We start from the raw sequence: 27,085 nt of genomic DNA on the forward strand, positions 1-27,085 counted from the left end.
ATTACAAAATTGTATAACTTTGTAATGTGTGTTATTCTGTGAATAATTTTTTACCGCGGCACTACCCCTTTAAATCAAAGCAAATTTTCCCGTAAGAAATCAATGATATGCAGACAATTGGTTCCACACTCCAAAAATAATGATTTTTTATTCGGAATAGCATGTAAAACAAATGAAACAAACATTTAGAAACAGCTGAATATGTGATATTATAAGTTACTGAAGAGTATAGCAATCAGCATGTGCAGCATAATGTATAGTAAGTGCATAAACCTGAAAAAACTGTAGCAGTTTGTAGATACAGGATGGAACTGCAGATTCCCATAATGCAGTAGCGTAATACAACAGGCTAGAATAGAAAAACAGGGCTGCTGTCAGGGGTCTGTATGGTCACATGGGGAAAGGGGGGGGCTGTTCAGCATGGACCAATAAGGAAGTAAAAATCACAGAGCTGTGCAGGAGGATAGTGACAGAAACTTTTCTATACAGCAGTGTGAATGACTGAGTGTAAGTTCATGCACATTATAGCAGCAGTGTGTATAGCTGAGTGTGAGTGCAGGCACGTTATAGCAGCAGTGTGTATAGCTGAGTGTAAGTGCAGGTACATTATAGCAGGAATAGAGGATGGGAAACATTAGGGCTGACAGAGACTGCAGGGAGCTTGAAGGAATGAGCAGGACATATGTGGACACATTCATGCAGCAATCTCTGTCCGGGGAGAGAGGGGTTACAGCTATAAAAATATTACCTCCACAGTCCTGTCCCCTGATGCAAACCCCAGCCTGACGTGGATCTGCTATGATTTGAAAGGTAAAAGGATGCTGGTTAACCTCAGGGAGATAAAAAAAAAAAAACTTAGAGACACCATCACGTGTCTTGATGTTAGTGTATTCTAGGACACTGCCCCCTGGGAAATCAAATATGCAAAAGAACACTCCAGAGATACCATCAGAGTCTCAACGTAGTGAGCTAGCCAGACCTTTCTCCGGGAAGGAACAACCAAGCCAAGGAATGTCTCCAGCCAAGGAAACCACCCAAGAAAGGTATCCATCCACGGACAGCTGTTTTGGGTGTTTGCCCATCATCAGTGTGGAGTAGGATTCTGGCTAGTGGGAGCAATGCTAGTAAGTGCATTCAAAAGGATGCTTGTTGACCTCAGGGAGATCAACCAAAAACACCACAGAGACATCATCACGTGTCTTGACATTATGGGCAAATCTCCCAAAACAGCTGTCTGTGGATGAATACCTTGCTTGGGTGGTTTTCTTGACAGGAGACATTCCTTGGCTTGGTTGTTCCTTCCCAGAGGAAGGTTTGGCTAGCTCACTACGTTGAGACTCTGATGGTGTCTCTGGAGTATTCTTTTACATATTTGATTTCCCAGGGGGCAATGTCCTAGAATACACTAACGTCATGACACGTGATGGTGTCTCTGTGGTGTTTTTGGTTCATCTCTCTGAGGTAAACCAGCATCCTTTTGCATGCACTTACTAGCATTGCTCCAACTAGCCAGAATCCTACTCCACACTGATGAGGGGCAAATACACCAAAACAGCTGTCTGTGGATAGATACCTTGCTTGGGTGGTTTCCTTGACTGGAGACATTCCTTGATTTGGTTGTTTCTTTTTCGGAGAAAGGTCTGGCTAGCTTACTACGTTGAGACTCTAATGGTGTCTCTGGAAAGTTCTTTTGCATATATGATTTGGAAGGTGATGGAGACTTCCTGGGTCAGAGTACAGTGCTGTAGACCCCGCTATGCAGACCATACCCCTCCCCCACCATTCCTCCCACCAAGTACAGGGAGCTCTTAAATCAAGGCAATGCTCTTAAACCAAGTTAAAATTTTGAAAAACTGTGAGCTCTTCTTGCAAAACCCTCTTAATCCAAGTTACTCTTAAACCGAGGTACCATTGTGGAGGTAATCTCTCCATAGCTGCAACCCTTCTTCCCCAGACAGAGAGTGCTGCATGTATGTGCCCACATCTGCCCTTCTCATTTCTGCATGCTCCCTGCAGGCTCTGTCAGCCCTTGTGTTTCCCATCCTCTCCATTACTGTACAGTAATTTATAATACGAAATATTCTGCTGCTTCTAAATGTTTGTTTTATTTGTTTTACATGTTATTCAGAAAATAAAATCATTATTTTTGGGGGGTGGAACCAATTGTCTTCATTTTTATGATTTCTTATGGGAAAATCTGCTTTGGTTTAAGAGTAAATTTGGATTACAAGCACAGTCCCGGAACGAATTATGCTCGTAATCCAAGGCACCACTGTGTATATATATATATATATACAATATATATATATATATATATATATATATATATATATATATAATTATTTTTTTATATAATTATTTTTTTGTTTATAATAGAAAGGCACAGTAGTCTATGCTTTCCTATACAGTACACCACTGCAAAAAAAAGAAAAAAAAATACACATGCTAGTATACATTCATTTTAAACATTGAGCTAATACAATGGCGTCCCTCCAAATAGTGGCATACCACACTTGAGTGAATACCATCAGAAGTAGGTGTGAACAGAGCTTTACTACTTCTGTGTTTGTCACACTGTCATGGGGCTTTGGTTTACCTTTCCTCTGTACTGTTTTGTTGTAATGATTAAGATATATATATATATATATATATATATATATATATATATATATATATAAATGTAAGTGTAATTATAAGACACACTCTTCGTACACTTGTACTTTATTGCATGCAGTCATATTTTGAGATTGTTCCAGCAACTTTCCCAGCAGTTTCAACTGAAAGTATTTTTCCCCTGGGCAAATTCCTGTGTCTACGTTGACCTGAAAAGAAGGCAAATGCTTGTATTACTGGCAGACTGTGTCATGAGTGTAAATGGGTTCTGAAATCACTGTTATTGCCAAAACTGTATATTTAGTAATGGCCCAAATTTATTATCACAACGCTAGTAAAAGCCAGTTGATAACCCCTAAAAGAATAAATATAATAAATAGCAATACTATCAGTTATTTCCAGCAAAGATATGCTTAAAGCTGAAGTAATTTGGGGAATACATTTTTTATTTAAAATATTGGAGGGCATTTCTTTAGACAAAATACACCGCAAGCCGTGCTAAAATTGTGAATATTAAAGCAGTATTCCAACATAACGTACACCCTATCCATAGGATAGAGCATGGGTCTCCAAACTGCGGCCCTCCAGCTGTTGCAAAACTACATTTCCCATCATGCCTGGACAGCCAAATCCAAAGCTTTAGCTGTCCAGGCATGATAGGAGTTGTAGTTTTGCAACAGCTGGAGGGCCACAGTTTGGAGACCCATGGGATAGAGGATAACTGTGAGATAGCAATGGTTCAACTGCTGCACCCCAACCCTTTGCAATCTCCATAACAGGATCCCAACTCCTTTCTTTTGAATGGAGAGGTGAATCAGCACATATGCTATTGCTTCATTTATTGTTTATAGAGAGAGTTCTCCTTGACAACCTCTTATTCGGCCGCTGTCTTACACAGTTAGGGCCCAGTCACACTATGGAATCCAAGCGGATAAGCTCCAGTGGATTCCGTGCGTGCTTCCGCTTGAACATCTGCCTGTCACATAGGCTCTATTCTATGGTCCGACGGATTCCGCCATCCGCCCAAAGAATTGAAATTTAACAGAATCTGCCTGAATAGAATGGAGCCTATAGGACAGGCAGATCTTCAGGCAGAAGCGCAGGGGGGCAAGCGCATGAAATCCGCTGGAGCTTAGCAGCGCGGATTCCGTAGTGTGACCGGACTCTAAATGGAGCTGGGAGCAGTTGACTTTGTTTACTGAGGTTGTGAAATGTACACTGCAGATTAGCTCCTGTTCAAGTGAATGGCAGATGAGTTCTTGGCAGCTAAGATCCTCATTTTTTAAAATCTACAGAGCAGGTTTTAATTGTGTGTACAGAGGGGGGAGTATATACGGTAAGCACTTGCACCTGTGGCTTGCTGGTTTTTTTTTGTCTTTACTTGAGCCACATGCAGCATACAACTCATAGTGTGAACAGAGGCACAGAGTTGCTGTCATTTTTTGCTGTTTTTCAATGGCAGCTGAGCTACAGTAACCAATCTTAGTTGGTACTGGTACTGTGAAATCCCTTCTCAAGATCACAAGAGAGCTTAGCAGTCAGACCAACCCCCGCACCAAAATGAAACACTTATTCCCTATCCTATTGATAGGGAGTAAGGGCCCTTTTACATATCCTACACAATCGACCCCGCTCTGAACGGCACTGATCCCAGCTGCAATCTGCAGCCGTGCAGTGCCTCTATTAGCCGGCCCGTGTCCCGTTGCCGCGCCGGCTAATTAAGCACTACAATGCAGCTGTCAAACCTGACAGCTGCATTGAAGTGCTTTATGCACAACATCCCTGGTTTCTAGTGGCACTGATCTCCCCCCCCCGCGATTGCATCGCGGGGGGGAAATCCGTTCTTCTGGCCGGCTCGAGCCTCAGCGTCGCACTGACGCTGATCCCGGCTCGGCAATACATTGCTATGGCCTGCATCTGGCCATAGCAATCTATGACCGATCTAATGGATCTTTGCTGTGTATATACACAGCATTGATCTCTATGAGAGATCAGTGCTTTGTATATACAAGTCCCCCAGGGGGGCTTCTAGTTTATGTAAAAAAAAAAGTAAAAAAGTGTTTTTATTAATAAAAAATTCCCTCCCCTAATAAAAGTCCAAATCACCCCCCTTTTCCCATTTTATAAATATAAATTATTAAATAAACAAATAAATAAACATATTTGGTATCTTCGCGCACGTAATCGCCCGAACTATTAATTAATCACATTCCTGATCTCGCACGGTAAACGGCATCAGCGCAAAAAAATTTTTGGTCGCATCAAATCCAGAAAAAATGTAATAAAAAGTGATCAAAAAGTCGTATATGCGCAATAAAGGAACCGATAGAAAGAACGCATCATGGCGCAAAAAAATTACACTTGACACCTGCCCCATAGACCAAAGAATAAAAGCGCTATAAGGCTGGGAATGGAGCGATTTTAAGGAACATATATTTGTTAACAATGGTTTGAATTTTTTACAAGCCATCAGATAAAAGTAAAGTTATACATGTTATATATCGTTTTAATCATAACAGCTTGAGGAACATGCATAACAAGTCAGTTTTACCATAGGGCGAACGGCGTGATTGCAAAACTCCCCGAAATTAAAACAAATTTGTTTTATTTTTCAATTTGACAGCGCAAATGATTTTTTTCTGGTTTCGCAGCATATTTTATGGAAAAATAATGCCTGTCATTGCAAAGAACAATTTGCAAGCGCTATGGCCTTTTAAACATAAAATTGAAAAAGCAAAAGCGCAAAAACGAAAATTGGCTTTGACCTTAAGGGGTTAAGGATTACATTAGTGTAAAGTAATGTACACTAGTGTAAAAGTTAAAAAAAAGTGCACCAAAACACGCAAAAAAACCATAAAAACCTATACATTTGGTATCACCACGTCCGTAACGACCCAATCTATAAAACTATATAATTTATTATATTGCATTATAACGCATCTTTTCCTCCTGAGGGGGTTAGCAGAAGGCCATTTTTCTTAACTTCCTAGACTTCAATCAGCTACCAGTGTGGCAGAAGCATACAGATATGGTAATACATTGTATAGACACATCTATATAACTTTTAATGTACTTTAATTAGAAAACAAGTTTTTCTTATGTGGAGTTACCCTTTAACCCTTAGGTGACCCTGGACGTACCCGTACGTCCATGGCCGCCTCCCCGCGTTCAGAGCTGGTTGTCCTGGGTGCCGCTCGTAGCCCGGGACCGCGGGTATTAGCGGGCACAGTCCGATCGCTGTGCCTGCTAATACAGTAATCGGATGCAGCTGTCAAAGTTGACAGCTGCATCCGATTACCGAATGCAGCCGTTCCCTGGTGTCTAGTGGGGAGCGATCCACACATCTTACCCCTTCCGGGGTCAGCGCCGTAATGGCGTTGATCCCGGCTCGGCACTCGATTGCTTCCGGCTGCAACAGTCCTTGTTATAAATAAAAATAAACAAATAAATAAATACATTTTTGCTATCGCAGCGTGCGTAATCGCCCGAACTATTAATTTATCACATTCTGATCTCGCACGGTAAATGGCGTAAGCGCAAAAAAATTCCAAAATGTAAAAATAAGCATTTTTGGAGCGATCAAAAAGTCGCATATGCGCAATCAAGGTACCGATAGAAAGAACACATCGTGGTGCAAAAAAATGACACCTCACACAGCCCCATAGACCAAAGTATAAAAGCGCTATAAGCCTGGGAATGGAGTGATTTTAAGGAACATATTTATGTTAACAATGGTTTGAATTTTTTACCAGTCATCAGATACAATGAAAGTTATACATGTTATATATCGTTGTAATCGTAACGACTTGAGGAACATATATAACAAGTCAGTTGTACCCCAGGACGAACGACGTAAAAACAAAAAAAATGCAAATAAAAGAAATGCGTGTTTTTTTTTTTCAATTTCACCACACTTTGAATTTTTTTCTGGTTTCGCAGTGTACTTTATGCAAAAATTCAGCCTGTCATTGCAAAGTACAATTAGTGGCGCAAAAAATAAGGGCTCATGTGGGTCTCTAGGTGGAAAAATGAAAGTGCTATGGTCTTTAAAGCACAAGGAGGAAAAAACAAAAACGCAAAAATTGAAATTGGCCGGGTCCTCTAAGGGTTAAGATTAGGGATGGTCTGAATCTGCCGAGGTTCGGGTTTGTATGAACCCAAACGCTCGGCAGCAGATTCCCGCTGTCTGCCCGCTCCGTGGAGCGGGCGGATCCAGCGGGAGTAACACCTGGAAAACTGGGATACAGCCTATGGCTATGGCTGTATCCCAGTTTTCCAGGCGGTCCTCCCGCTGGATCCGCCCGCTCCGTGGGACAGACAGACAGGAGACGGGAATCATTACCAAGGGTTCGGGTTCCATGTTTATTTGCCATCAGCTAACATGCATGGTTGCATTTGGGATCTGTATTACATGAATTCCAAACATGGCATCTGTAGTCCATCCAATACATAAATTATATATGTTAGTTCATTCACAAATGTAGGTCCAGGAAAATACTAAAGGTAGTTCTGAGTCAGTGCATCTACTCTTTGCTGAAGGAGGTCTGTTTGCTGTGTTATAGCTACTCTGAATCCAGAGCACACAAGATATGCCAACACAATTAGATCGCCCGACTCCATCTCCATATTTCACGTTGTGTAGACTTTACCTGTCCAGATAGGCAGGAAGTGTATGAGTATGCATTAATCATTTGTAATTCAAAGTATCTGGCACAAAGTTGAATTTCTCCTGTCAAGACAGCGGAGAGCTCAGATTACTGTGCGGCTGAGTCATCTTGTCAGGGCATGTCTACCAATCGTTGTAATTGGCTCAGCTCCTCCGCACCTTTACTGCTGGACAGTTGTATTACAACACTTGTCTGTTCAATGGAAGACCCGTGAACAAATGTAAATGTGCTGCGATACAAAACAAAGACAAATACGCTTATAAAGACAACGAGATTTACATGAGGCAGTTACTCAATTAAAAACCAAGCGACATTAGCATGACTAAAGAGCTGTTACTAGAAAGCTTCTCTATCTCTGGGTCTCTGTGTCAGTGACTTTGTCAGTATCATCCCTAATTACTGTATTCTCCCAGCGATGTAATAAAACATTTACCAAGTATGATTCACTTACTAATGCTTTGTGAGCCAGTTTTACATGACAAGTAACCACTAAATAGATTCACCAGAATGTTATAAAAATGTACAAAATAAACAATAAGATGTTGCATCTCACCAAATCAGCTTGACCATTAAAATAGAGCTGCGTAAACACTTCATGTCTTCATGCCTGTACTAGTCCTATACTATGGATACAGGGCCAATGTTTAATACGTTATGCTAAGAACATAGTACCAGGCTTATTAATGGAGTCATAAGAAGGACACTTTAAAGGGGTTGTCCGGCGCTAAAAAATTATTCACAGAATAACACACATTACAAAGTTATACAACTTTGTAATGTATGTTATGTCTGTGAATGGCCCCCTTCCCCGTGTCCCACCACCCCCACCCGTGTACCCGGAAGTGTGGTGCGCTATACATACCTGTCACGTGCCGACCACGGTCTCCGATCCTCAGCAGTGACGTCTTCTTCGGGCGGCCGGCGTGACCGCGTCATCAGCCGCTCAGCCGCTATTGGCTGAGCACAGTTATGCTCAGCCAATCGCGGCTGAGCTTCGGATGACGCTGCAGAGGGCGCCCGGCACTCGGGAAGATCCGACGGCCGCCCGAAGAAGACGTCACTGCTGAGGATCGGAGACCGTGGTCGGCACGTGACAGGTATGTATAGCGCACCACACTTCCGGGTACACGGGTGGGGGTGGTGGGACACGGGGAAGGGGGCCATTCACAGACATAACATACATTACAAAGTTGTATAACTTTGTAACGTGTGTTATTCTGTGAATAATTTTTTAGCGCCGGACAACCCCTTTAACCTATTGAGGACTATATCAAATGCTTCTCTTGAAGACATATTCATTTGTATAATTATTCCTTTATTTATATAGCATGAATATATCCTACAGCACTTTCCATAGCTTGTCATCATTCAGATTGGTTCCTGTGCCCATTAAAACTCACAAGCTGCCAAAGCAGCTCCACTATAAGGTTATGTTCCCGTGTCATCTTTTTTGGCCGTTTATGGCCAAATAATGGCTATTTTAGAATTTTAAAAAAACGGAAGACACTACAGATGCAATATGGACGTTGTTTTTGCGGATTGCGGATAAAAATGAGAGGATCCAGATTTTTATCCTTGAAAACAAACGGACGTGTGAATATAGCCTAGTCTGCATTCATCACTATGAGCATTAATGACTATGAGCAATTGAGCTATTGCTCATAGAAGTCCCCTAGGGGGACTACAAAAGTGTATAAAAGAAAAAAGAAGTTTTTAAATATAAAGAAGTCCATCTCATTATAAGTTTATGTTCACACACAATGAAATAAAAGCAAATTATGGCCATAATTTTGAGGGAAGAAATAATGAGCATGTTCACTATTTTGACCCAAACAATTATGGGCATCCTTCTATACAGTGTGCGAACTGCCGGCCAATTTTCTATTGACTTCAATGGAACGTATTATATTTAAAATAAAGCCATAGTTTAACCTCAAAATTACTACCATATTTTGGTATTATTTTACTGTGTGTGAAGATAGCTTAAAATGTTAAGTCCCCCCCCCCCCCCCTTTTCCCATTTTTCAAATAAAAAAGGTAAAAAAAATGGTTTGGTATCTCCACATACAGAAATGTACTATATATATATATATATATATATATATATATATATATATGGAGAAAGGGATATCTGGCTATTCCTGTGTTTTGAGACTCGTAACTGAGGCTCCACGGACCCCTTTTTTGCATATTCAAATTTTGTATGGGACAATCAATGGAGACTCGTAAATGAGTACTCCATTGGAATTTTTCACTGTTCTCCCTGAGTTCAGTGATTGTTGTGTTTTGTTGGTATATATATATATATATATATATATATATATATATATATATATACACCAAATGCCAACATTTTGGTCCCTTCATAAACCACAAAAAATGGATCAAAAACTGATCAAAAGGACCGATCTAGGCAATCATGGTACCAATAAAACAAATAATGCGGAGTAGGCTGTTTATGTTCTCCCCAAGGGCAGCCGCATATTGAAAGTTTAATTTGAGTGAAATACCCCTTTAGGGTGGGTTTACATGTACTGGAATAGTAGCGGATTTCACACTGCGAGTTCCCCAGCGAAATCCGATATGATTCCCGGCCCTGTCAGTTTGTATGGGTATGCATACTCGCAGCAGATTTTTCATTCCGCTGCAAGTATATAAAGCCCATCCCCCTTAACCCGCCGCGGCCCAGTGAATACTTAACCCGTCCGCGCTCCAGCCTGCTTCTGTGGCTCCAGGCTCCCTGGTGTCCCGCTCAGCCAATCAGTGTGCTGTCCCACCACAGCCACTGATTTGCTGAGCGGTCACAGTGTCGGGAGGCACTGGAGCAGGCCGGGGGGCGAACTGGTGATGTATTCACCAGGCCGAGGCGGGTTAAGTGGGATGGGGTTTATATACTTGCTGCGGAATTAAAAATCTGCTGCGAGAATGCATATCCATAGAAACTGACAATGTCAGGAATCACATCGGATTTCTCTGCGGAACTCGCAGCGATCCACTGAAATCCACTGTGATTCCAGTAAGTGTGAAGCTAGCCTAAGAGGTTAAACCTTACATCAAATAGCTAGCCTGTACTCATGACTACGGTTTAGTCGCTTAAGAGGTGGCCTGCAGAGAGTCACAATAATTTCTGTATTTTTTTGAGTTTTGTATCAAATAATTAGCAAAAGAGGTTATCAACTTAGTCTAGGAGGAGAAATAAATCCAAAATACATAATTACCAAAGGCCACACAGAGGACCTAGCCCTTCTTAAGAGACCGGTTAGGCTAGGTTCACACTGCGTTTTCAGCATCCGTTTAACGGATCCGTTTTTTTTAACGTCCAGAAAAATAGGGTCAGCAACGTTTTTTGGTCCGTTTTGGTCCGCCAAAAAAAACGGATCCGTTTTTTTTTTATAATGGAAGTCAATGGAAAAACGGATGCACACAAATGAATCCGTTTTTTGCAATCCGTTTTTCATGCGTTTTTTGCAAAAAACTGATGCGTTAAACGGATGCTGAAAACGCAGTGTGAACCTAGCCTTAGTGTTTAAATTTTTATTAAACAATTGGCTCAGTTGCCCCAGCAACCAATCAGATTCCACCTTTTAAACAATCTGTGGGGAATGCAAAGTGAAAACTGGTTGCTAGGGGCAACTAAGACAATTCTACTTTACACCAGTTTGATAAATCTCCCCCTATGTGTTTGCTAGAAACGCTTCTGCGGCCAAAATTCGGCCCGTGTAAAAGTGACACCAATCAGTCTAGTAATATCCACAAGTCCTTTAAAGGAGAAGTCTGGCTCTGGCAGAAATTTGAAAGGTATCAGGGGCAGGGGCAAACATCACAACCAGTCCTTACACTGCGTGACCGGCTCCGGGACCCCCACCAGAAGGCGTTTTCCGCCTTGTTGTCATAATCCCAGATTAACCCCTTCACGTCAGCAATCTGTATATATACATTCCTATTGCACATGTCCCGTGCAGTAGGACTGTATATATACATTCCTGACTTCAGGGGGCTTTGTGATGAGTGCGGGATCGCTGCAGGGATAGCGATCCCAATCTCATCTGGGTACAGCACTGGAGGTAATGAGAATCAGCTGCGATCCCGCAGCTGACCCCCATTAACCCCTTAGTGACCGCCGCCGCTGTATTTCATCTCCCCCCACCGTCAATCCACGATGTGAATCCACGAGATGAAATAAGTAAAATCAGACCCCAGATCAGCCCCCCTAGTGCCCCGATCACTAACCCCCCCCCCCCTCCCTGCGGCAGCCATCACTGTGAACAGACTAATGTCTGTTCACAGTGATCTTAAGTAAAAATGAATGAAAGCCCCACGCTCTCTGCCACCGGAGGTAGCGGAGAGCATGGGGCAGTGATCGGGGACCCCCTGTGGGGTCCCGGTACAAGCGATCAGCTGTATATACTATATACCGCTGATCGCTTGTGCCATGTGCTTCCCAGCACTTTTTATCCCCTGTCACCATGAATGATTGGTGATAGGGCATAAAAAGTGATGTGCTCCCCCAATTTGGTCTCTGTCACTAAACTATGATTACTGTGATAGAAAATATCACAGTAATCATAGTAATATAGTGAAAATGAATGTATAAAGTACAAAAAGTGACAAACATACAAAAAAAATAAAACACACACTTTTTATTATAGTAATAATTGCAGTTTACTCCCAAATTACCCCTACCCCCCCCCAGATTACCCGTAACCACCGCAGGTTGCCACTGACCACCGCACCTTGCCTCTGACCACCGCACCTTGCCTCTGACCACTGCATCTTGCCTCTAACCACCCCAAATTGCCAGTGACCCCCTCCAGATTGCCCGTAACCACGCCAGATTACAGGTACCCACCTCAGATTACCTATTAGCACTTCAGTTTATCCGTAACCACAGCAGGTTGCCTGTAACCACCCCAGATTGTCTGTAACCACCCCAGATTGTCTGTAACCACCCCAGATTGTCTGTAACCACCCCAGATTGTCTGTAACCACCCCAGATTGTCCGTAACCACCCCAGATTGTCCGTAACCACCCCAGATTGTCCGTAACCACCCCAGATTGTCTGTAACCACCCCAGATTGTCCGTAACCACCCCAGATTGTCCGTAACCACCCCAGATTGTCTTATCCACCTTACGTTGCCCGTAACCACAGCAGGTTGCCTGTAACCACCCTAGATTGTCTGTAACCACCCCGGATTGTCTGTAACCACCCCAGATTGTCTATAACCACCCCAGATTGTCCGTAACCACCCCAGATTGTCCGTAACCACCCCAGATTGTCCGTAACTACCCCAGATTGTCTGTAACCACCCCTTGTTGCCCGTAACCACAGCAGGTTGCCTGTAACCACCCTAGATTGTCTGTAACCACAGCAGATTGTCTGTAACCACCCCAGATTGTCCGCAACCAACCCAGATTGTCCGTAACCACCCCACGTTGCCCGTAACCACAGCAGGTTGCCTGTAACCACCCTAGTTTGTCTGTAACCACAGCAGGTTGTCCGTATTCACCCCACGTTGCCTGTAACCACCCCAGGTTGCCTGTAACCACCCCAGGTTGCCTGTAACCACCCCAGGTTGCCTGTAACCACCCCAGATTGTCTGTAACCACCCCAGATTGTCCGTAACCACCCCAGATTGTCCATAAGCACCCCAGATTGTCCGTAACCACCCCATGTTGCCTCTAACCACAGCACGTTGCCGGTAATCACACCAGATTGTCTGTAACCACAGCAGGTTGTCCGTATCCACCCCACGTTGCCCGTAACCACCCCAGGTTGCCTGTAACCACCCCAGGTTGCCTCTAACCACCCCAGGTTGCCTCTAACCACCCCAGGTTGCCTGTAACCACCCCAGGTTGCCTGTAACCACCCCAGGTTGTCTGTAACCACCCCAGATTGTCCGTAACCACCACAGATTGTCCGTAACCACCCTCGATCGTCCGTAACCACCCCTGATCATCTGTAACCACCCCATGTTGCCTCTAACCACAGCAGGTTGCCTGTAACCACCCCAGATTGTCTGTAACCACAGCAGGTTGTCCGTATCCACCCCACGTTGCCCGTAACCACCCCAGGTTGCCTCTAACCACCCCAGGTTACCTGTAACCACCCCACCTTGCCCGTAAGCACCCCAGGTTGCCTGTGACCACCCCATGTTGACCGTATCCACCCCAGATTACCCGTAACCACCCCAGAATACCCGTAACCACCCCAGATTACCCATAACCACCCCAGATTACCCGTAACCACCTCAGACTGCCCGTTACCACCTCCAGATTACCAGGAACCACCCCAGACTGTCCGTAACCACCCCACATTACCTGTAATCTAATTTTCTTATTTTATTTTAGTAACTGCGCTATTCTAATAACTATTAATAGCTGTGGTTTCGCTCCAGCAAATTGGCGCTCCTTCCCTTCTGAGCCCTGCTGTGTGCCCATACAGTGGTTTATGCCCACATATGGGGTACCGTTGTACTCAGGAGAACCTGAGTACAAATTTTTCATTTTTACTGGCCAATTTTGAATACTTTCCTCTAATACCTGTGGGGCCAAAATGCTCATCCTACCCCAAGATGAATTCTTTGAGGGGTGTACTTTCCGAAATGGAGTGACTTTTGGTGGGGTTCTATTCTGTAGACATTACAGGGGCTCTGCAAACGCACCTGGTGCTCAGAAACTTCTTCAGAAAAATCTGCACAGAAAATGCTAATTGGCGCTCCTTCCCTTCTGAGCCCGGCTGTGTGCCCATACAATGGTTTATGCCCACATATGGGGAACCGTTCTACTCAGGAGAACCTGCATTACAGATTTTGGGGTGAATTTCTCTCATGTTCCTCGTGAAATTGAGAAATTTCAAACTAAAGGAACATATTATTGGAAAAATTCGAGTTTTTCATTTTTACTGTCTACTTTTGAATACTTTCCTCTAATACCTGTGGGGTCAAAATGCTCACCACACCCCAAAATGAATTCTTTGAGGGGTGCACTTTCCAAAATGGGGTGACTTATGGCAAGATTTTACTCCGCTGGCACTACAGGGGCACTGCAAACGCACCTGGCGCTCAGAAACTTCTTCAGCAAAATCTGCATTAAAAAAGCTAATTGGCGCTCCTTTCCTTCTGAGCCCTGCTGTGTGCCCATACAGTGGTTTATACCGACATATGAGGTACCTTTTTACTCAGGAAAACCTGCGTTACAAATTTTGGGGTATTCTTTTTCTCTTGTTCCTCGTGAAATTGAGAAATTTCAAACTAAACGAACATATTATTGGAAAAATTTGAGTTTTTCATTTTTACTGTCTAATTTTGAATACTTTCCTCTAACACCTGTGGGGTCAAAATGCTCATCCTACCCCAAGATGAATTCTTTGAGGGGTGTACTTTCCAAAATGGGGTGACTTATGGGGGTTTCCAGTATACAAACCTCCTAAATCAACTTAAAAAAAGAACTGGTCCCTAAAAAAGTCAGTTTTGGAAACTTTAACAAAAATGTGGTAATTTGCTGATAAATTTCTAAGCCCCGTAACACCCTAAAAAAGTAAAATATGCTTATGAAATGAAGCCAGAATAAAGAGGACATATCGGTAATGTGACTAAGTAACTAATTTATGTGATACGACTTTCTTTTCTTAGAAGCAGAGAATTTCAAAGTTCATAAAATGCAAATTTTTTAAATTTTTCATGATATTTTGATGTTTTTCACAAAAAGCGCACAAAGTAGTGACCAAATTGTGCCACTTATATAAAGTGCCATATGTGACAAAAAAAAATTCTCAGAATCGCTAGCATACGTTAAAGCATCACTGAGCTATAAGCGCATAAAGTGAGACAGGTCAGATTTTGAAAAATGAGCCTGGTCTTTTAGGTGCAAATTGGCTTGGTCTTGAAGGGGTTAAAGAAACATAGAATACTGTCTGTAGAAAAAGACCACTGGTCCATCTAGTCTGCCCTTTTAGTATTTCCTTTCTTATGATCATAGGATGGATATATGTTTATCCCAGGCAGGTTTAAATTCTGTTATTCCGTAAATTCTTCTATTCTGGACTGATCACTTAACCAATCAGTGCTTGCAGTGGCGTCCCACCGAGTCATGACGTCGGGAGAGAGGTAAGTTGTGATAGTTTTTATGTTCCCCCATGAACCTGCATTTTGGAAAAAAAAATTAAATGGCCAGACTTTTCCTTTAAGTTGTCAGTTTCAGTCTTGTTTTAATATATAATAGTGATATTTGTTTTTTTATCCATTGTTAAATCTTGTTTCCAACGTTTCTACCCATGCCTCTACTTATCCAGCTGTATATATAGATTTTATTCTGTAAGACCTATACAAGGTTAATTATGAATATGCTATTATGCTGCAGTGTGCAGGGGTATCCTCTATTAATTTTGATGCCCCCATGCACTTCTATTGGCATGCATTTCCATCATAAGCCTCTGGATCCTTTTTTCTGCGGTATAAAATATTGTAGGTTGCTATGGAGTTCAATACCACTACAAAGCAGATACACCACAGTATAATTTTTTACAATGAAAGTCAATAGCAGACAAAAGAACGCACATGCCTTTACTGTATAGCCATTAATGTGCCGTAAAAGGGGCCTTATAGGTCGTTGTTGCTATGGCAACATGTAAACAAAGAGGCCATAGATCTCTGTACATATGTAAAAGGTTTTCTAGGAATAGACAACAGTAGATAGCATCCATCCATGATTCAATTAAGGCACAATGGTGCCATGTGCTAAACCTGTGAGAATAGTAAGGAGCCGGGGGGGGGGGGGGGGGTCGGGGCAGAATGACTTTATAGGAAATGTTATTTTAAAAAGAAAATGTTTTTGTTGCTTTACCTATAGTATAAAGCCAAAGACAATGCATAGTGGTAGTAGAATACAATCCATGATGAATTTGCAAGGGGTATGTGGGTGGTCACAAAGAGGACTACTGAGATAACAATACACACATTGACGATGTAACAATGCTGGATGTGAACAATGATGTGTTTAACCCCCTCAGTAAGTGATGATACACTATAATTAAAGGGATTAAAAAAAAAATCACCAGTCTGTATAACATTGAGTTATTTATGGCTTTTGTTGTTGTTGTTAGTTGAACATTAACACAATCTATACCATAGCCAACAATGTAAAGTCCTCAATTGTTTTCTAATTTGCTGATGTCTAATATTACAGAGCTGTAAATCACTCGATCACACACAAGGTCAAGATTGTACTATTAATAAAGGAAGCAAATGAAGGGCAAATGTGCCGCATACTGTAGGCAACTTCTACGGAGGTTAGTGATAGGGACAGGTAAGCTCAAGCTACCCTTCTTCCCCAACTGGGGCGTAAATTGTTAAAGGGGTAGTGCAACGCTAAACATTTATTCACAAAATAACACACATTATAAAGTTATACAACTTTGCCAAGGCTGGGTTCACACTACGTATATTTGAGGCTGTATATTTGAGGCTGTATAACAACCAAAACAAGGAGTGGATTGATAACACAGAAAGGATCTGTTCACATAATGGTGAAATTGAGTGGATGGCCGCCATTTAATGGCAAATATTTGCTGTTATTTTAAAACAACGGCTGTTGTATTGAAATAATGGAAGTTATTTACCGTTATATGGCGGCCATCCACTCAATTACAACATTATGTGAACAGAGCCTTTCTGTGTTTTCAATCCACTCCTGGTTTTGGTTGCTATGAGGACCTGACATGAGGACCAAATACAGCCTCAAATATACATAGTGTGAACCCAGCCTTGTAATGTGTGTTATGTATGTGGATGGCCCCCTTCCCCGTGTCTCCTTCTCTCAGTTCTCATCTGCTGCTTTCTGTTGAAGACAAAAATTCTATGTGTTTGCTTTTCTCTCTGTCTCCCCCTCCTACTCCTCCCCTCTCCCTTCTGAGACAGCTTATGTAAACAAGTCCCTGATAGGCTGTATCTGCAACACTTTAGCTTCTTTGTAATGCTTCGAGGGTTAGTCTGAGGTCAAGTTGCTATTGAACTCACTTTGATTAACTCTTCCCCAGCATTACAAAGAAGCTATAATGTTGCAGATACAGCCAGCCAGGCACTTGTTTATATCAGCCGTCTCAGAAGGGAGGGGGAAAAGGAGGATACAGAGAGGAAGGCTCACTCACAGATTTTTGTATTTTTAACAGAAAGCAGCAGCTGAGAAGTGGGGGAAGGAGACTAAATAGATAATATCAAGTATAGAATGGATTGTTAGTCTCACCATAGGCAGCGACATATCAAAAGTTATGTTTGAGTGGAATACCCCTTTAAACAGGTATTCCCATGCCCAAATGTTTTCCCATATCCACAGGATAGGGGTAATAAGTTGTCCCAGAAGGGACCTGGGACCTGCCATAAGGACCTGCAGTGATCACAGAGACAATTGTGTTACTGAATGAATGGCGCCTGTTACTTAGTGGTCCCCTATCCTGTAAATGGAGGATAACTGTTTTAAATTGACTACTGATATGTTTTTTTTTTTTTATATAAGATATGTCACATGTAAATAATAAGCTAAAACTTGTTGTATATTTCTAAATAGTATTGAACAGTTTGAAATGCATTTGAGTAATAAAATACATGGCTTTCCATCCTAGTAGGAAACATGGCTGGGTTAACGCTACGTTTTTGCGATCCGTTTTTTGCAAAGAAGAAACAGATGGGAAAAAAAAACTGATGCATTTGTGTGCATCCGTTTTGATTTGTTTTTCCATTGACTTCCATTATAAAAAAAAAATGGATCAGAACAGATCCATTTTTTTTTCACGGACACAAAAATTAGGTCGACTACGTTTTGCAACGGATTGCAAAACGGATTGTAAAAAACGGATTGCAAAAACGTAGTGTGAACCCAGCCTTGCTGAAATAAACAAAGGCCTAATTCTGACCTGTAAAAGTTATCCTCTGTAAAGGTCAGACTAGGATTAGAGGCAGCAGGTTGGAGGGCTGTGGGTCTGTCGGGTACAAGCCCCCTGCTGTTTTCTTCCTGGCCTCAGATATGATAATATCAGGGTGGCTTTTGATCCCTGAACCTTTTAATGAGCTTGTCTGGGTGTGGATCCAACCAACCTGCCGCCATTCAGGGTTGTCAAGGTAATGAATGTTTCTGTAAACAAAACCTGTTTAATACAATTTACAGCAAAAGTCTAAACAGGATTAACTTTTATTCATGTAAACATTTCCTTATTGGGTTTGTTTTCCATTCCTCATTGTCTCCATTAGCCTATCACTATAGTACCACTACTAAACCTTTATGTCTATATGTCACATCAATCTTACATCCAATCACACGCATATGTGTAGTGGTATACAGACATGCATTTTCCCTGCCTCAAACTAAAAGTGAGAAAAATACAATAGTCATAACTGGTTTACTGCTTCACACCAATATTTAAAACTTAAGACTTTAAGAATTTAAAGAGAAAAGTGGTGTGGATTATTATGCAGTATACATGTTGTAATGACAGTAATGCTCTGCCAAGCTATTCTGTGTAGATTTCAACATTTGAAGGAAAAATGGACTAATCTTGTTAAGAGGACCCAGAAGTAGCCAATACTTCCAGCTGCTGTACCTCTATCGCACTTGGATTGTGACTACTATTTGAGGCTGAGCACCACCTGTGATTGTGACTGTAGAGTCCTGAGCTCATATTACGGACACTATATTTAAATATTTAAAGGTACGGAGTGCCCACTATGTGACTTCTTATGACTGAACTTAAATTAATGTAAAAGGCAGCTGCTTTAACCCCCCATGGCCGGGTGCATACATTACCGGTCCGCGCTCCTGCTTGCTTCCGGGGCTCCGCTGCGAGTATGCTATCCTATTGAAAGTGACAGTTAACCCTTTCACAACCTGGGGTCATTGATGCCTTAATGCCCAGGTCGTTTTAGGATATCACCTTATGGGATCATAATGATTTCATAAGCTGATGTCCCGGTGTCTGCCCCCTCTTCTTTGTCCCCTGCCGCTGTTACAGTCTTGTGACAGCAGCAGGGGAGAGAGGGGAGGTGGCAGAGCTGCTTTACCTCCCTCCCTCTCCCCGCCGACCTCAATAGCCAGGAAACTTGAAGTCTGAGGCTTTTGGTTTCCATGGCTACCTGTCAGGAACTCACCTGACCTGGCTCCTGCGGCGTCTTCTTCGGGCTCGGCTCCGGCGGCCGGCTCGAGAGTGCGTCGGCACTCCGCCCGCCGGAGCCGAGTGACTTCACGGAGACCCGACGGCGTCCCTAGTAACCAGGGACGCTGCGGTCTCACGTGAAAGTCAGCCGGCCGGCCGGCACAGCTGATGTGGCTTTCCTGCAGGCTGAGTGGCAGATCGCTCTGCCACTTGGTCTGCAGCTCCACAGCTGCATTGTTGCTGGAATCAGGAGACCGGACCAATCAGTGTCTGGTCCGGGCTCCTGATCCAGTATAAAGTAAAGTTAAAGCCAGCTAGTAATCGCTGGCTATTAGTTTATTCTGATCCCAGCTCCCCCTGTCCTTTTCCTGCGTATCCAGTCCTAATTCCTTCTGCCTGACTACTCGTGTTCTGACCTCCGCCTGACTTTCGACTATCCCTTGTGTTACCGGCTTTGTACTGCGTTGCCCATGTGGTTTGACTTGGCTTGTTCTACTATTCTATATTGTGTTTTGTCTGTCTGTATTGTTCTGTGTTTCACTTACGCAGCGTAGGAAAAGCCTTCGTGGTTGTCAGCGACCGTTTAGGGTCGACCGAGGCAATTAGGTAGGGTCATTGGGTGGGTTCAGATTCAGGGCCCACTGTCTCTGTCCTGTCTGTGCTTGCCAGTCCTGAAACTACCATCGGGGCTTTGCGATCACTTCGCAGAGCCCCGATGGACACTGGCAGAGAATTCTCCCTCTGTAGAATTCTCTGTCAGGAACCCTATAGATGCTGCGGTCGTGATAGCCGGCACTCGCCATGGATGACACAGGTACAGCTCCTGCACCTGTGTCATCCTGGATCATTAATTAATGTCGCTGCAGCATTGGGCATAGGCTGCAGCGATGTTAATTAACTGTGGCGCAGCCGGAGGAGGTTAAGGGATTCACAGCGGATTTCACTGCGTGAGTTGCAGATCTTGCTGCGGATCGGTTACGTGTGAAGCTACCCTTAAGAGGTATTCTAGGGGGTGAGGGGATCACAGTTAGGGTATGTGCACACTAAGGAATTCTTGTAGATAACTTGCCGCAGATTCCGCAGCTCTTTTCTTCCGTGCCCTCTGGCCATAGAATGGAGTCTATAGGACAGACGGAGAGTAAAGCGTGCACGCTCTGAAAGAAGTGGCGTAATCTGCGGCAAGTTATCCATGAGAATTCCTTAGAGTGCACATACCCCAAGTAGCTGCAGCGGAGGAGCAAGAGAGGTTTTTTGTTTTGTTTAGGTAATTTAGAAAAATCACAGGAATACCTCTTTTATGTTGGTACCGGTTTTGCAAAATAGGAAACAGGGAGTGCAACCCTATTTGTTTTATTTTTTTTCCTTTTTTTAAACAATGTAAGGGTATAGTCACATGCAGCAAATTAACTGCAAACATTTGAAGGAATGAACATGTATGACCTTTTCCTGGGTAAACTTTCATACAGCTCTCTCCTGATCACCCTACATTCAAGCACACTCACATTAGCTGAGTGTGCATGTAAGGAAGATGAAGCCTTTGTTAGACACCTAACTGATTGGTAGCGGCCTTGTGATTGGCGTACAGACAGAGCATCCGTTCAAAAAGGACTATCCAAGGTAGTTCCCTTAAAAAATATTAACTATACAATATGATTTATTAAATATCTATGGGTGTAGATGGGTGTCCAAAAATAGTATTTATAACAGACAAAGGTTTATTAAAGGCGTTGAATATTAGTATGAGCTGTTTTACTGCAGTACCTTAAGGTGGTGGTTAAATATATAAAGAAACCTAGAATCAGAATTTAGATTAATTATGATCTTGCCAAACAAGCCCAACCCCTCTACAAACATCAAACACAATATCCTATCATTATGTTCTTACTAACCTGGCTTATAATATTCCCTACTGTCACAACAAGCTTCATTGTATTACTGCTATGTTTTCCCTATTGTATTGTTATATATGTTTAGTAGAAAGAAAAAAGCACAATATGATACAGCTGTCACCTGTCCTGTTTTGCACTGACACTGGACTATTAAAGGGGTTATCCAGCGCTACAAAAACATGGCCACTTTTCCCCCTCTCTTGTCTCCAGATTGGGTGGGGTTTCAAACTTAGTTCCATTGAAATAAATGGAGCCTAATTGCAAACCAAACCTGAACTGGAGACAAGAGAGGGGGAAAAGTGGCCATGTTACCCCTTTAAATGCCTGATGTTGGCTGCTTTTTTCTTGGCTATATGCAGTAATACTCCTGTAATGCTATATGCAGTAATACTCCTGTAATGCTGTTACTAACCTGCATTTATCATAATGGCAAAGTAGCTAAAGCTGGCAAGTATTAAAAAATGCATTTCAGTAGTACTTACTGCATATGGCCAACAGGAACGCAACCACAATGCAACCACACTGGGTTTTTTTGTGTGCTTAGACAAGAATAATGCATATTATGCCTGCAAGTCCTGTTCCTACTTCACATATAATGGCCTGAACTGAAAGCATGATAGAGATTTATAATGCTTTCAGATGCAGCTATATTCTGCTTGTCCTAAACTGACCTTAAAGGGGTTCTTCAATGGAAATGTTTTTCTTTTAAATCAACTGGTTTCAGAAAATTATATAGATTTGTAATTTACTTCTATTGAAAAATCTCCAGTCTTCCAATATTTATCAGCTGCTATATGTCCTGCAGGAAGTGGTGTATTCTTTCCAGTCTGACACACTGCTCTCTGTTGCCATCTCTGTCCAGAGCAGGAAAGGTTTTCCATGGGGATTTGCTGCTGCTCTGGACAGTTCCTGACATGGACAGAGGTGGCAGCAGAGAGCACTGTATCATACTGGAAATAATACATCACTTCCTGTAGGACACACAGCAGCTGATAAGTACTGGAAAATTGGAAATTTTTAAATAGATGTAATTTACAAATCTATATAACTTTTTAAAACCAGTTGATTTGAAAGAAAAAAAATTGCTGGAGTACCTCTTGTGCTGAGGTTTCCTGTACCAGGAGCATCACCCCACAAGAATAATACTGTAGGAACCGTAGTAGCTTTATTTCCATTATCGGCAGGAGTCAGACAGTGACCTTATTGTTATGGCATATCCTAACAATATGCCATAATGTTATAAGACAAGCATTCCACTCTAAAGCCATGTGCATATTCTGGGGCAGACCCATCTAAAACCACAGATACATGACTCCGGCAGAAACGTCTAGGGATGGTCACTATAATTTGGTTCAATGTACTGGTTGGGGCTGTTTGCTTGGCATAGCCTATATTTTTGGGATGATAGTTTAGGATTATTAGTAGAGATGAGCAAACCGGGTTCGGGTTCGAGTCCATCCGAACCCGAACGATCTGCATTTGATTAGCTGGGGCTGCAGAACTTGGATAAAGCTCTAAGGTTGTCTGGAAAACATGGATACAGCCAATGACTATATCCATGTTTTCCACATAGCCTTAGGGCTTTATCCAAGTTCAGCAGCCACCGCTAATCAAATGCCGAACGTTCGGGTTCGGATGGACTCGAGCATGCTCCAGGTTCGCTCATCTCTAATTATTAGGCTTTTAGCAGCAATCTATTTGTTGTGTTTCTTCTTAGACGGCTTTTCTTGCTTTGGCCACGGTTTTGGCTATGGGCTATTAGGGTACATTTTACTTTGCAGTAACCTTATAGTCATTAGGACTGTTAAGGGAGGGTCAGGTTCCAGAGCAGGTCAGTCCCCTTTAGGGCAATTGCACTGCCTTAGCTTAGGGCCCTTTAACACGGCCCAATTTATCACACACCCGGCCACACAAGCAATAGCTGTAAGGTGCACAAACCAACACTTCAGCCGATGAGAGAGTGTTTGCGTGCTTGTTGACTGGTCGCTGGCACTTTCACACCGGCAGGTTATTTGGGGAATGATAATGATAATTTAGCCTTTAGGGTTTGGTGTATGTTTTATGCTAGGGTTTCTTGCCATGTCCACGTCATCATCTCTCCATTTCCTGACCTATAGCTATATAGTCTTGTATCATCCTATGAAAGGAATTTCTGGATCTGCATATCCACTTGTTGCATAAATCCCAGACCTGTATATGGTGAACAGTGTAGATTGACAATATTGCCAGGTAATTCAGTATTCTCACCCTGTAAAGTGACGTCAGCAAGTTTTCTTTGTACTCCATTCTTTTCTTATTATTTTACTTTAAGAAAAGTTGTGTTTTAGGCTTCTTTTTTTGTATGCCCACCATAACAACTCCCACAGTGGTGTCACACAGCTTTCCTTTAGTCCCAAATACTAATTTAGTTTATTTGTATAGAGGAAAAGCAACTATTTAACAAGGCACTATTGCCATTCTGTCTTCTTGGGTGACTTCCTTGCACCATCATGTTGGTCACACAGCTTTCCTATAGTCCTGACTAAAAACTCAGTTTATTTTAATGAAGGAGTAGCAGCTATACAAGTAGGCAGTAAAGCCATTCTGGTTTCTTGGAAAGCTGGGTGACTACCTTGTGTTATCATGTTAGTCACACATCTTTCCTATTGTCCTGATTGACAATCCAGTTTAATGGAGGAGGAGGAGGAGGAGGAGGAGGAGAAGAAGCCATATAACTAAGCAGTATAGCCTTTCAGGTTTCTTAGAAAGCTGGGTGACAACCTTGCTCCATCATGTTGAAAATTCAGTTTATTGTGATGGAGTAGCAGCTATACACCTAGACAGTAGAGCCCTTTGGGTTTCATGGAAAGCTGTGCGACTACCTGGCACCATCATGTGGATCACACAGCTTTCCTATTGTCCTGATTAAAAATTCTGTTTATTTTAATGAAGGAGGAGCAGCCATACAACTATGCGGTATAAGCCCCTCAGGTTTCTTAGAAAGCTGGGTGACTACCTTGTTCTATTATGTTAGTCACACAGCTTTACTATAGTCCTAATTGAAAATTCAGTTTAATGGAGGGGGAGAAGAAGCTATACAACTAGGCTTTATAACCCTTCAGGTTTCTAGGAAAGCTGGGTGACTACCTTGTGCTATCATGTTGGTCACACAGCTTTACTATAGTCCTGATTGAAAATTCTGCCTATTGTGATGGAGGAGGAGTAGCTATACAACTAGGCTTTATAACCCTTCAGGTTTCTTGGAAAGCTGGGTGACTACCTTGTGCTATCATGTTGCTCACCCAACTTTCCTGGGACAGAGAAGTAACTTGCAGTGGCTCTTCCTGTGTGACCCTAAGGTGGCCTTTTACAGGAAAGGTGTGATGTATAACGATGAGGTGGTTGGTGGCAGGAAAGGTGATTCATGTGAGGGATCTCCATGTAATCATTAGGGCAATGCCGCACCCACCAATCACAGGCCGCGCACTCTCAGCCAATGGCCAATGACTCACGCTTGACTAATGAGAAGACTTTCTCTGCAGCTAATCAGCCGAGCCAATCAGCGGGCGACTTCCCTGACTGACAAGCCGGGCAACCAATGAACGCAAGGGAGCTACAAAATGCAAGTGTAATTCAAGCTAACTAGAGTGTGGGCTGCTTCAGAGAGGAATGGAGAGCGGCAGCAGGGCAGCGTAGGAGAGCTGCGGGCACACACTGGAGCACAGCCCGCTCTTCTTTGTTGCTGCATGTGGAGCTGATGAAGTGAGGGCTGCCTCTCCTCTCACTGCAGCCAGCAGGCATAGCGGCAGACAGCAGGAAGCCATGAGAGAATACAAAGTAGTTGTGCTGGGCTCCGGCGGGGTGGGCAAATCTGCCCTCACTGTCCAGTTTGTCACCGGCTCCTTCATAGAGAAATACGACCCGACCATTGAGGACTTCTACAGGAAGGAGATCGAGGTGGACTCGTCGCCCTCAGTGCTGGAGATCCTGGACACTGCGGGCACCGAGCAGTTCGCTTCCATGAGAGACCTGTACATTAAGAACGGCCAGGGCTTCATCCTGGTCTACAGCCTGGTCAACCAGCAGAGCTTCCAGGACATCAAGCCCATGAGGGACCAGATCATCAGGGTCAAGAGGTACGAGAGAGTGCCCATGATCCTGGTGGGGAACAAGGTGGACCTGGAGGGGGAGAGGGAGGTGTCCTATGGGGAAGGCAAAGCCCTGGCCGATGACTGGAACTGTCCCTTCATGGAAACTTCTGCCAAAAACAAAGCCTCTGTGGATGAACTCTTTGCTGAGATCGTCAGGCAGATGAACTATGCCTCCCAGCCCAATGGAGACGACCAGTGCTGCTCCTCCTGTGTCATCCTCTGAGGGGGCCCCAATGGTTTACAATGCACTCTGTCACTTGTGATTGCAGCTCTGGAGGAAGACAAGGAAGGAAGGATGAGGAATCCTGCTGCTGACATGTCACCATCATGTGCCCTGGGCTCTGCAGAGGGAAGAAAAGTTTTCGCTTCTCTGGGGGCACATTGCCCTGGCTGATAAAAGCCAGCAGGAATGGGGACTGGCATTTCACATACTTCTATGCAAAGTGGGATTATTGTTACAGAGTATCCATTCATAAGTATTGCACATCTACAATGATGCCAACTCAGTGTGGGTAGCTGCTGGCACCCCTGCTGATGTCTGAGCGGCGTGTGTGGGGATGGATGGGGGGGGGGGGAAGATCTATTTTGTTTACCTGCTGTATAAAATGGGAATTTTGGGGAAGATTGTTAATATTTTTTTTTATCAGCTGTGAAAAATTGTTACTTTGTTTCTCTTTTTCTGTCCTCATGCGCTGGCAATAAGTGACTTCTGCTGCCCAGACAATGAAATAGTGACTTGTGTGTACCAGGGTCACCAGCGCCCAGTGTCCTTAGAGTGCCTTCAAAATTCAGCTGTTCCAGCCGGTGCCAACCTGTGAAATCTCCACAAAATCCCATTATCTCCTATTCTGCAAACTACTTAACAGTTTCCTCTGGGTAATCACACTGAACAAGCGTGGACAAAGGGATCTATTGTCCCCGGAACCTATATCTGAGCCTGTAAATGTCATTTCCATGTCTTGCACATTTTTAAAGGGGGTGGGGGTGGGGAGGGATGGTAGTGGGTTAACCATTTTGTGTCATGCCAATTACCGTGCGCACAGAAAGGGTCGCAGTCTTAGAACTCGCTTTTACTCGGCATGCAATGGTTTTAGCATTGCGCAGAGGCCAGAGATCTTATAAAGAAAATGTGATGTATCACAGGACTAATATCAAAGTGTCATTTTATTTCTCGGACATGCTAGAACAAGTTTCCTCTTATGTTTTAAAATATGTTGAATACAGATTCATTGTGACATAACATGATGTGGCTGCTTTCCTTTTTTTTTATGGGGGGGGGGGGGGGTACTGGAAAGGTGGTTATGATGTGATGGTGGGTATGATACTAGGCCTGCTCAGGTGTGGTGGTGGTAGTATCTATCCCAGTTGATTTTGAATGTTTCTATTTAGTAAAGTATAGTTTTTGCTTATTGTTATCTCATACGTTGTTTAATATTCCGCTACATTGTTTCCTAATATTCACATGTAGCAGTTAGTAGCGCTATCGCTGGCATCTGTTACTACTGGTGGTTTCATAACATACTAGCTGTAGTAAGCCTGTAGTGTCACAATTGTGCAGAAGGCACTGTGCACTTCTAGTTCTAGAGAACTACTGATACATTGTAGAGACATCGCAGAAATTTTTATTTGCAATGTTTTATCCAAAA

The 27,085-nt window shown here is 43.0% G+C and overlaps 1 protein-coding gene across 1 annotated transcript; it reads left to right on the forward strand.

Moving 5' to 3' along the window:
- The first annotated feature begins 24,913 nt into the window (after positions 1-24,913).
- On the forward strand, positions 24,914-26,686 carry RAP2B (RAP2B, member of RAS oncogene family). The gene has a single exon (XM_069973900.1). The coding sequence runs from the start codon at positions 25,111-25,113 to the stop codon at positions 25,660-25,662; it is 552 nt and encodes a 183-aa protein (XP_069830001.1). The 5' UTR covers positions 24,914-25,110; the 3' UTR covers positions 25,663-26,686.
- Positions 26,687-27,085: the final 399 nt, after the last annotated feature.

The sequence above is a fragment of the Dendropsophus ebraccatus genome, chromosome 6 (genome assembly GCF_027789765.1).
Source record: "Dendropsophus ebraccatus isolate aDenEbr1 chromosome 6, aDenEbr1.pat, whole genome shotgun sequence".
Taxonomy (NCBI): domain Eukaryota; kingdom Metazoa; phylum Chordata; class Amphibia; order Anura; family Hylidae; genus Dendropsophus; species Dendropsophus ebraccatus.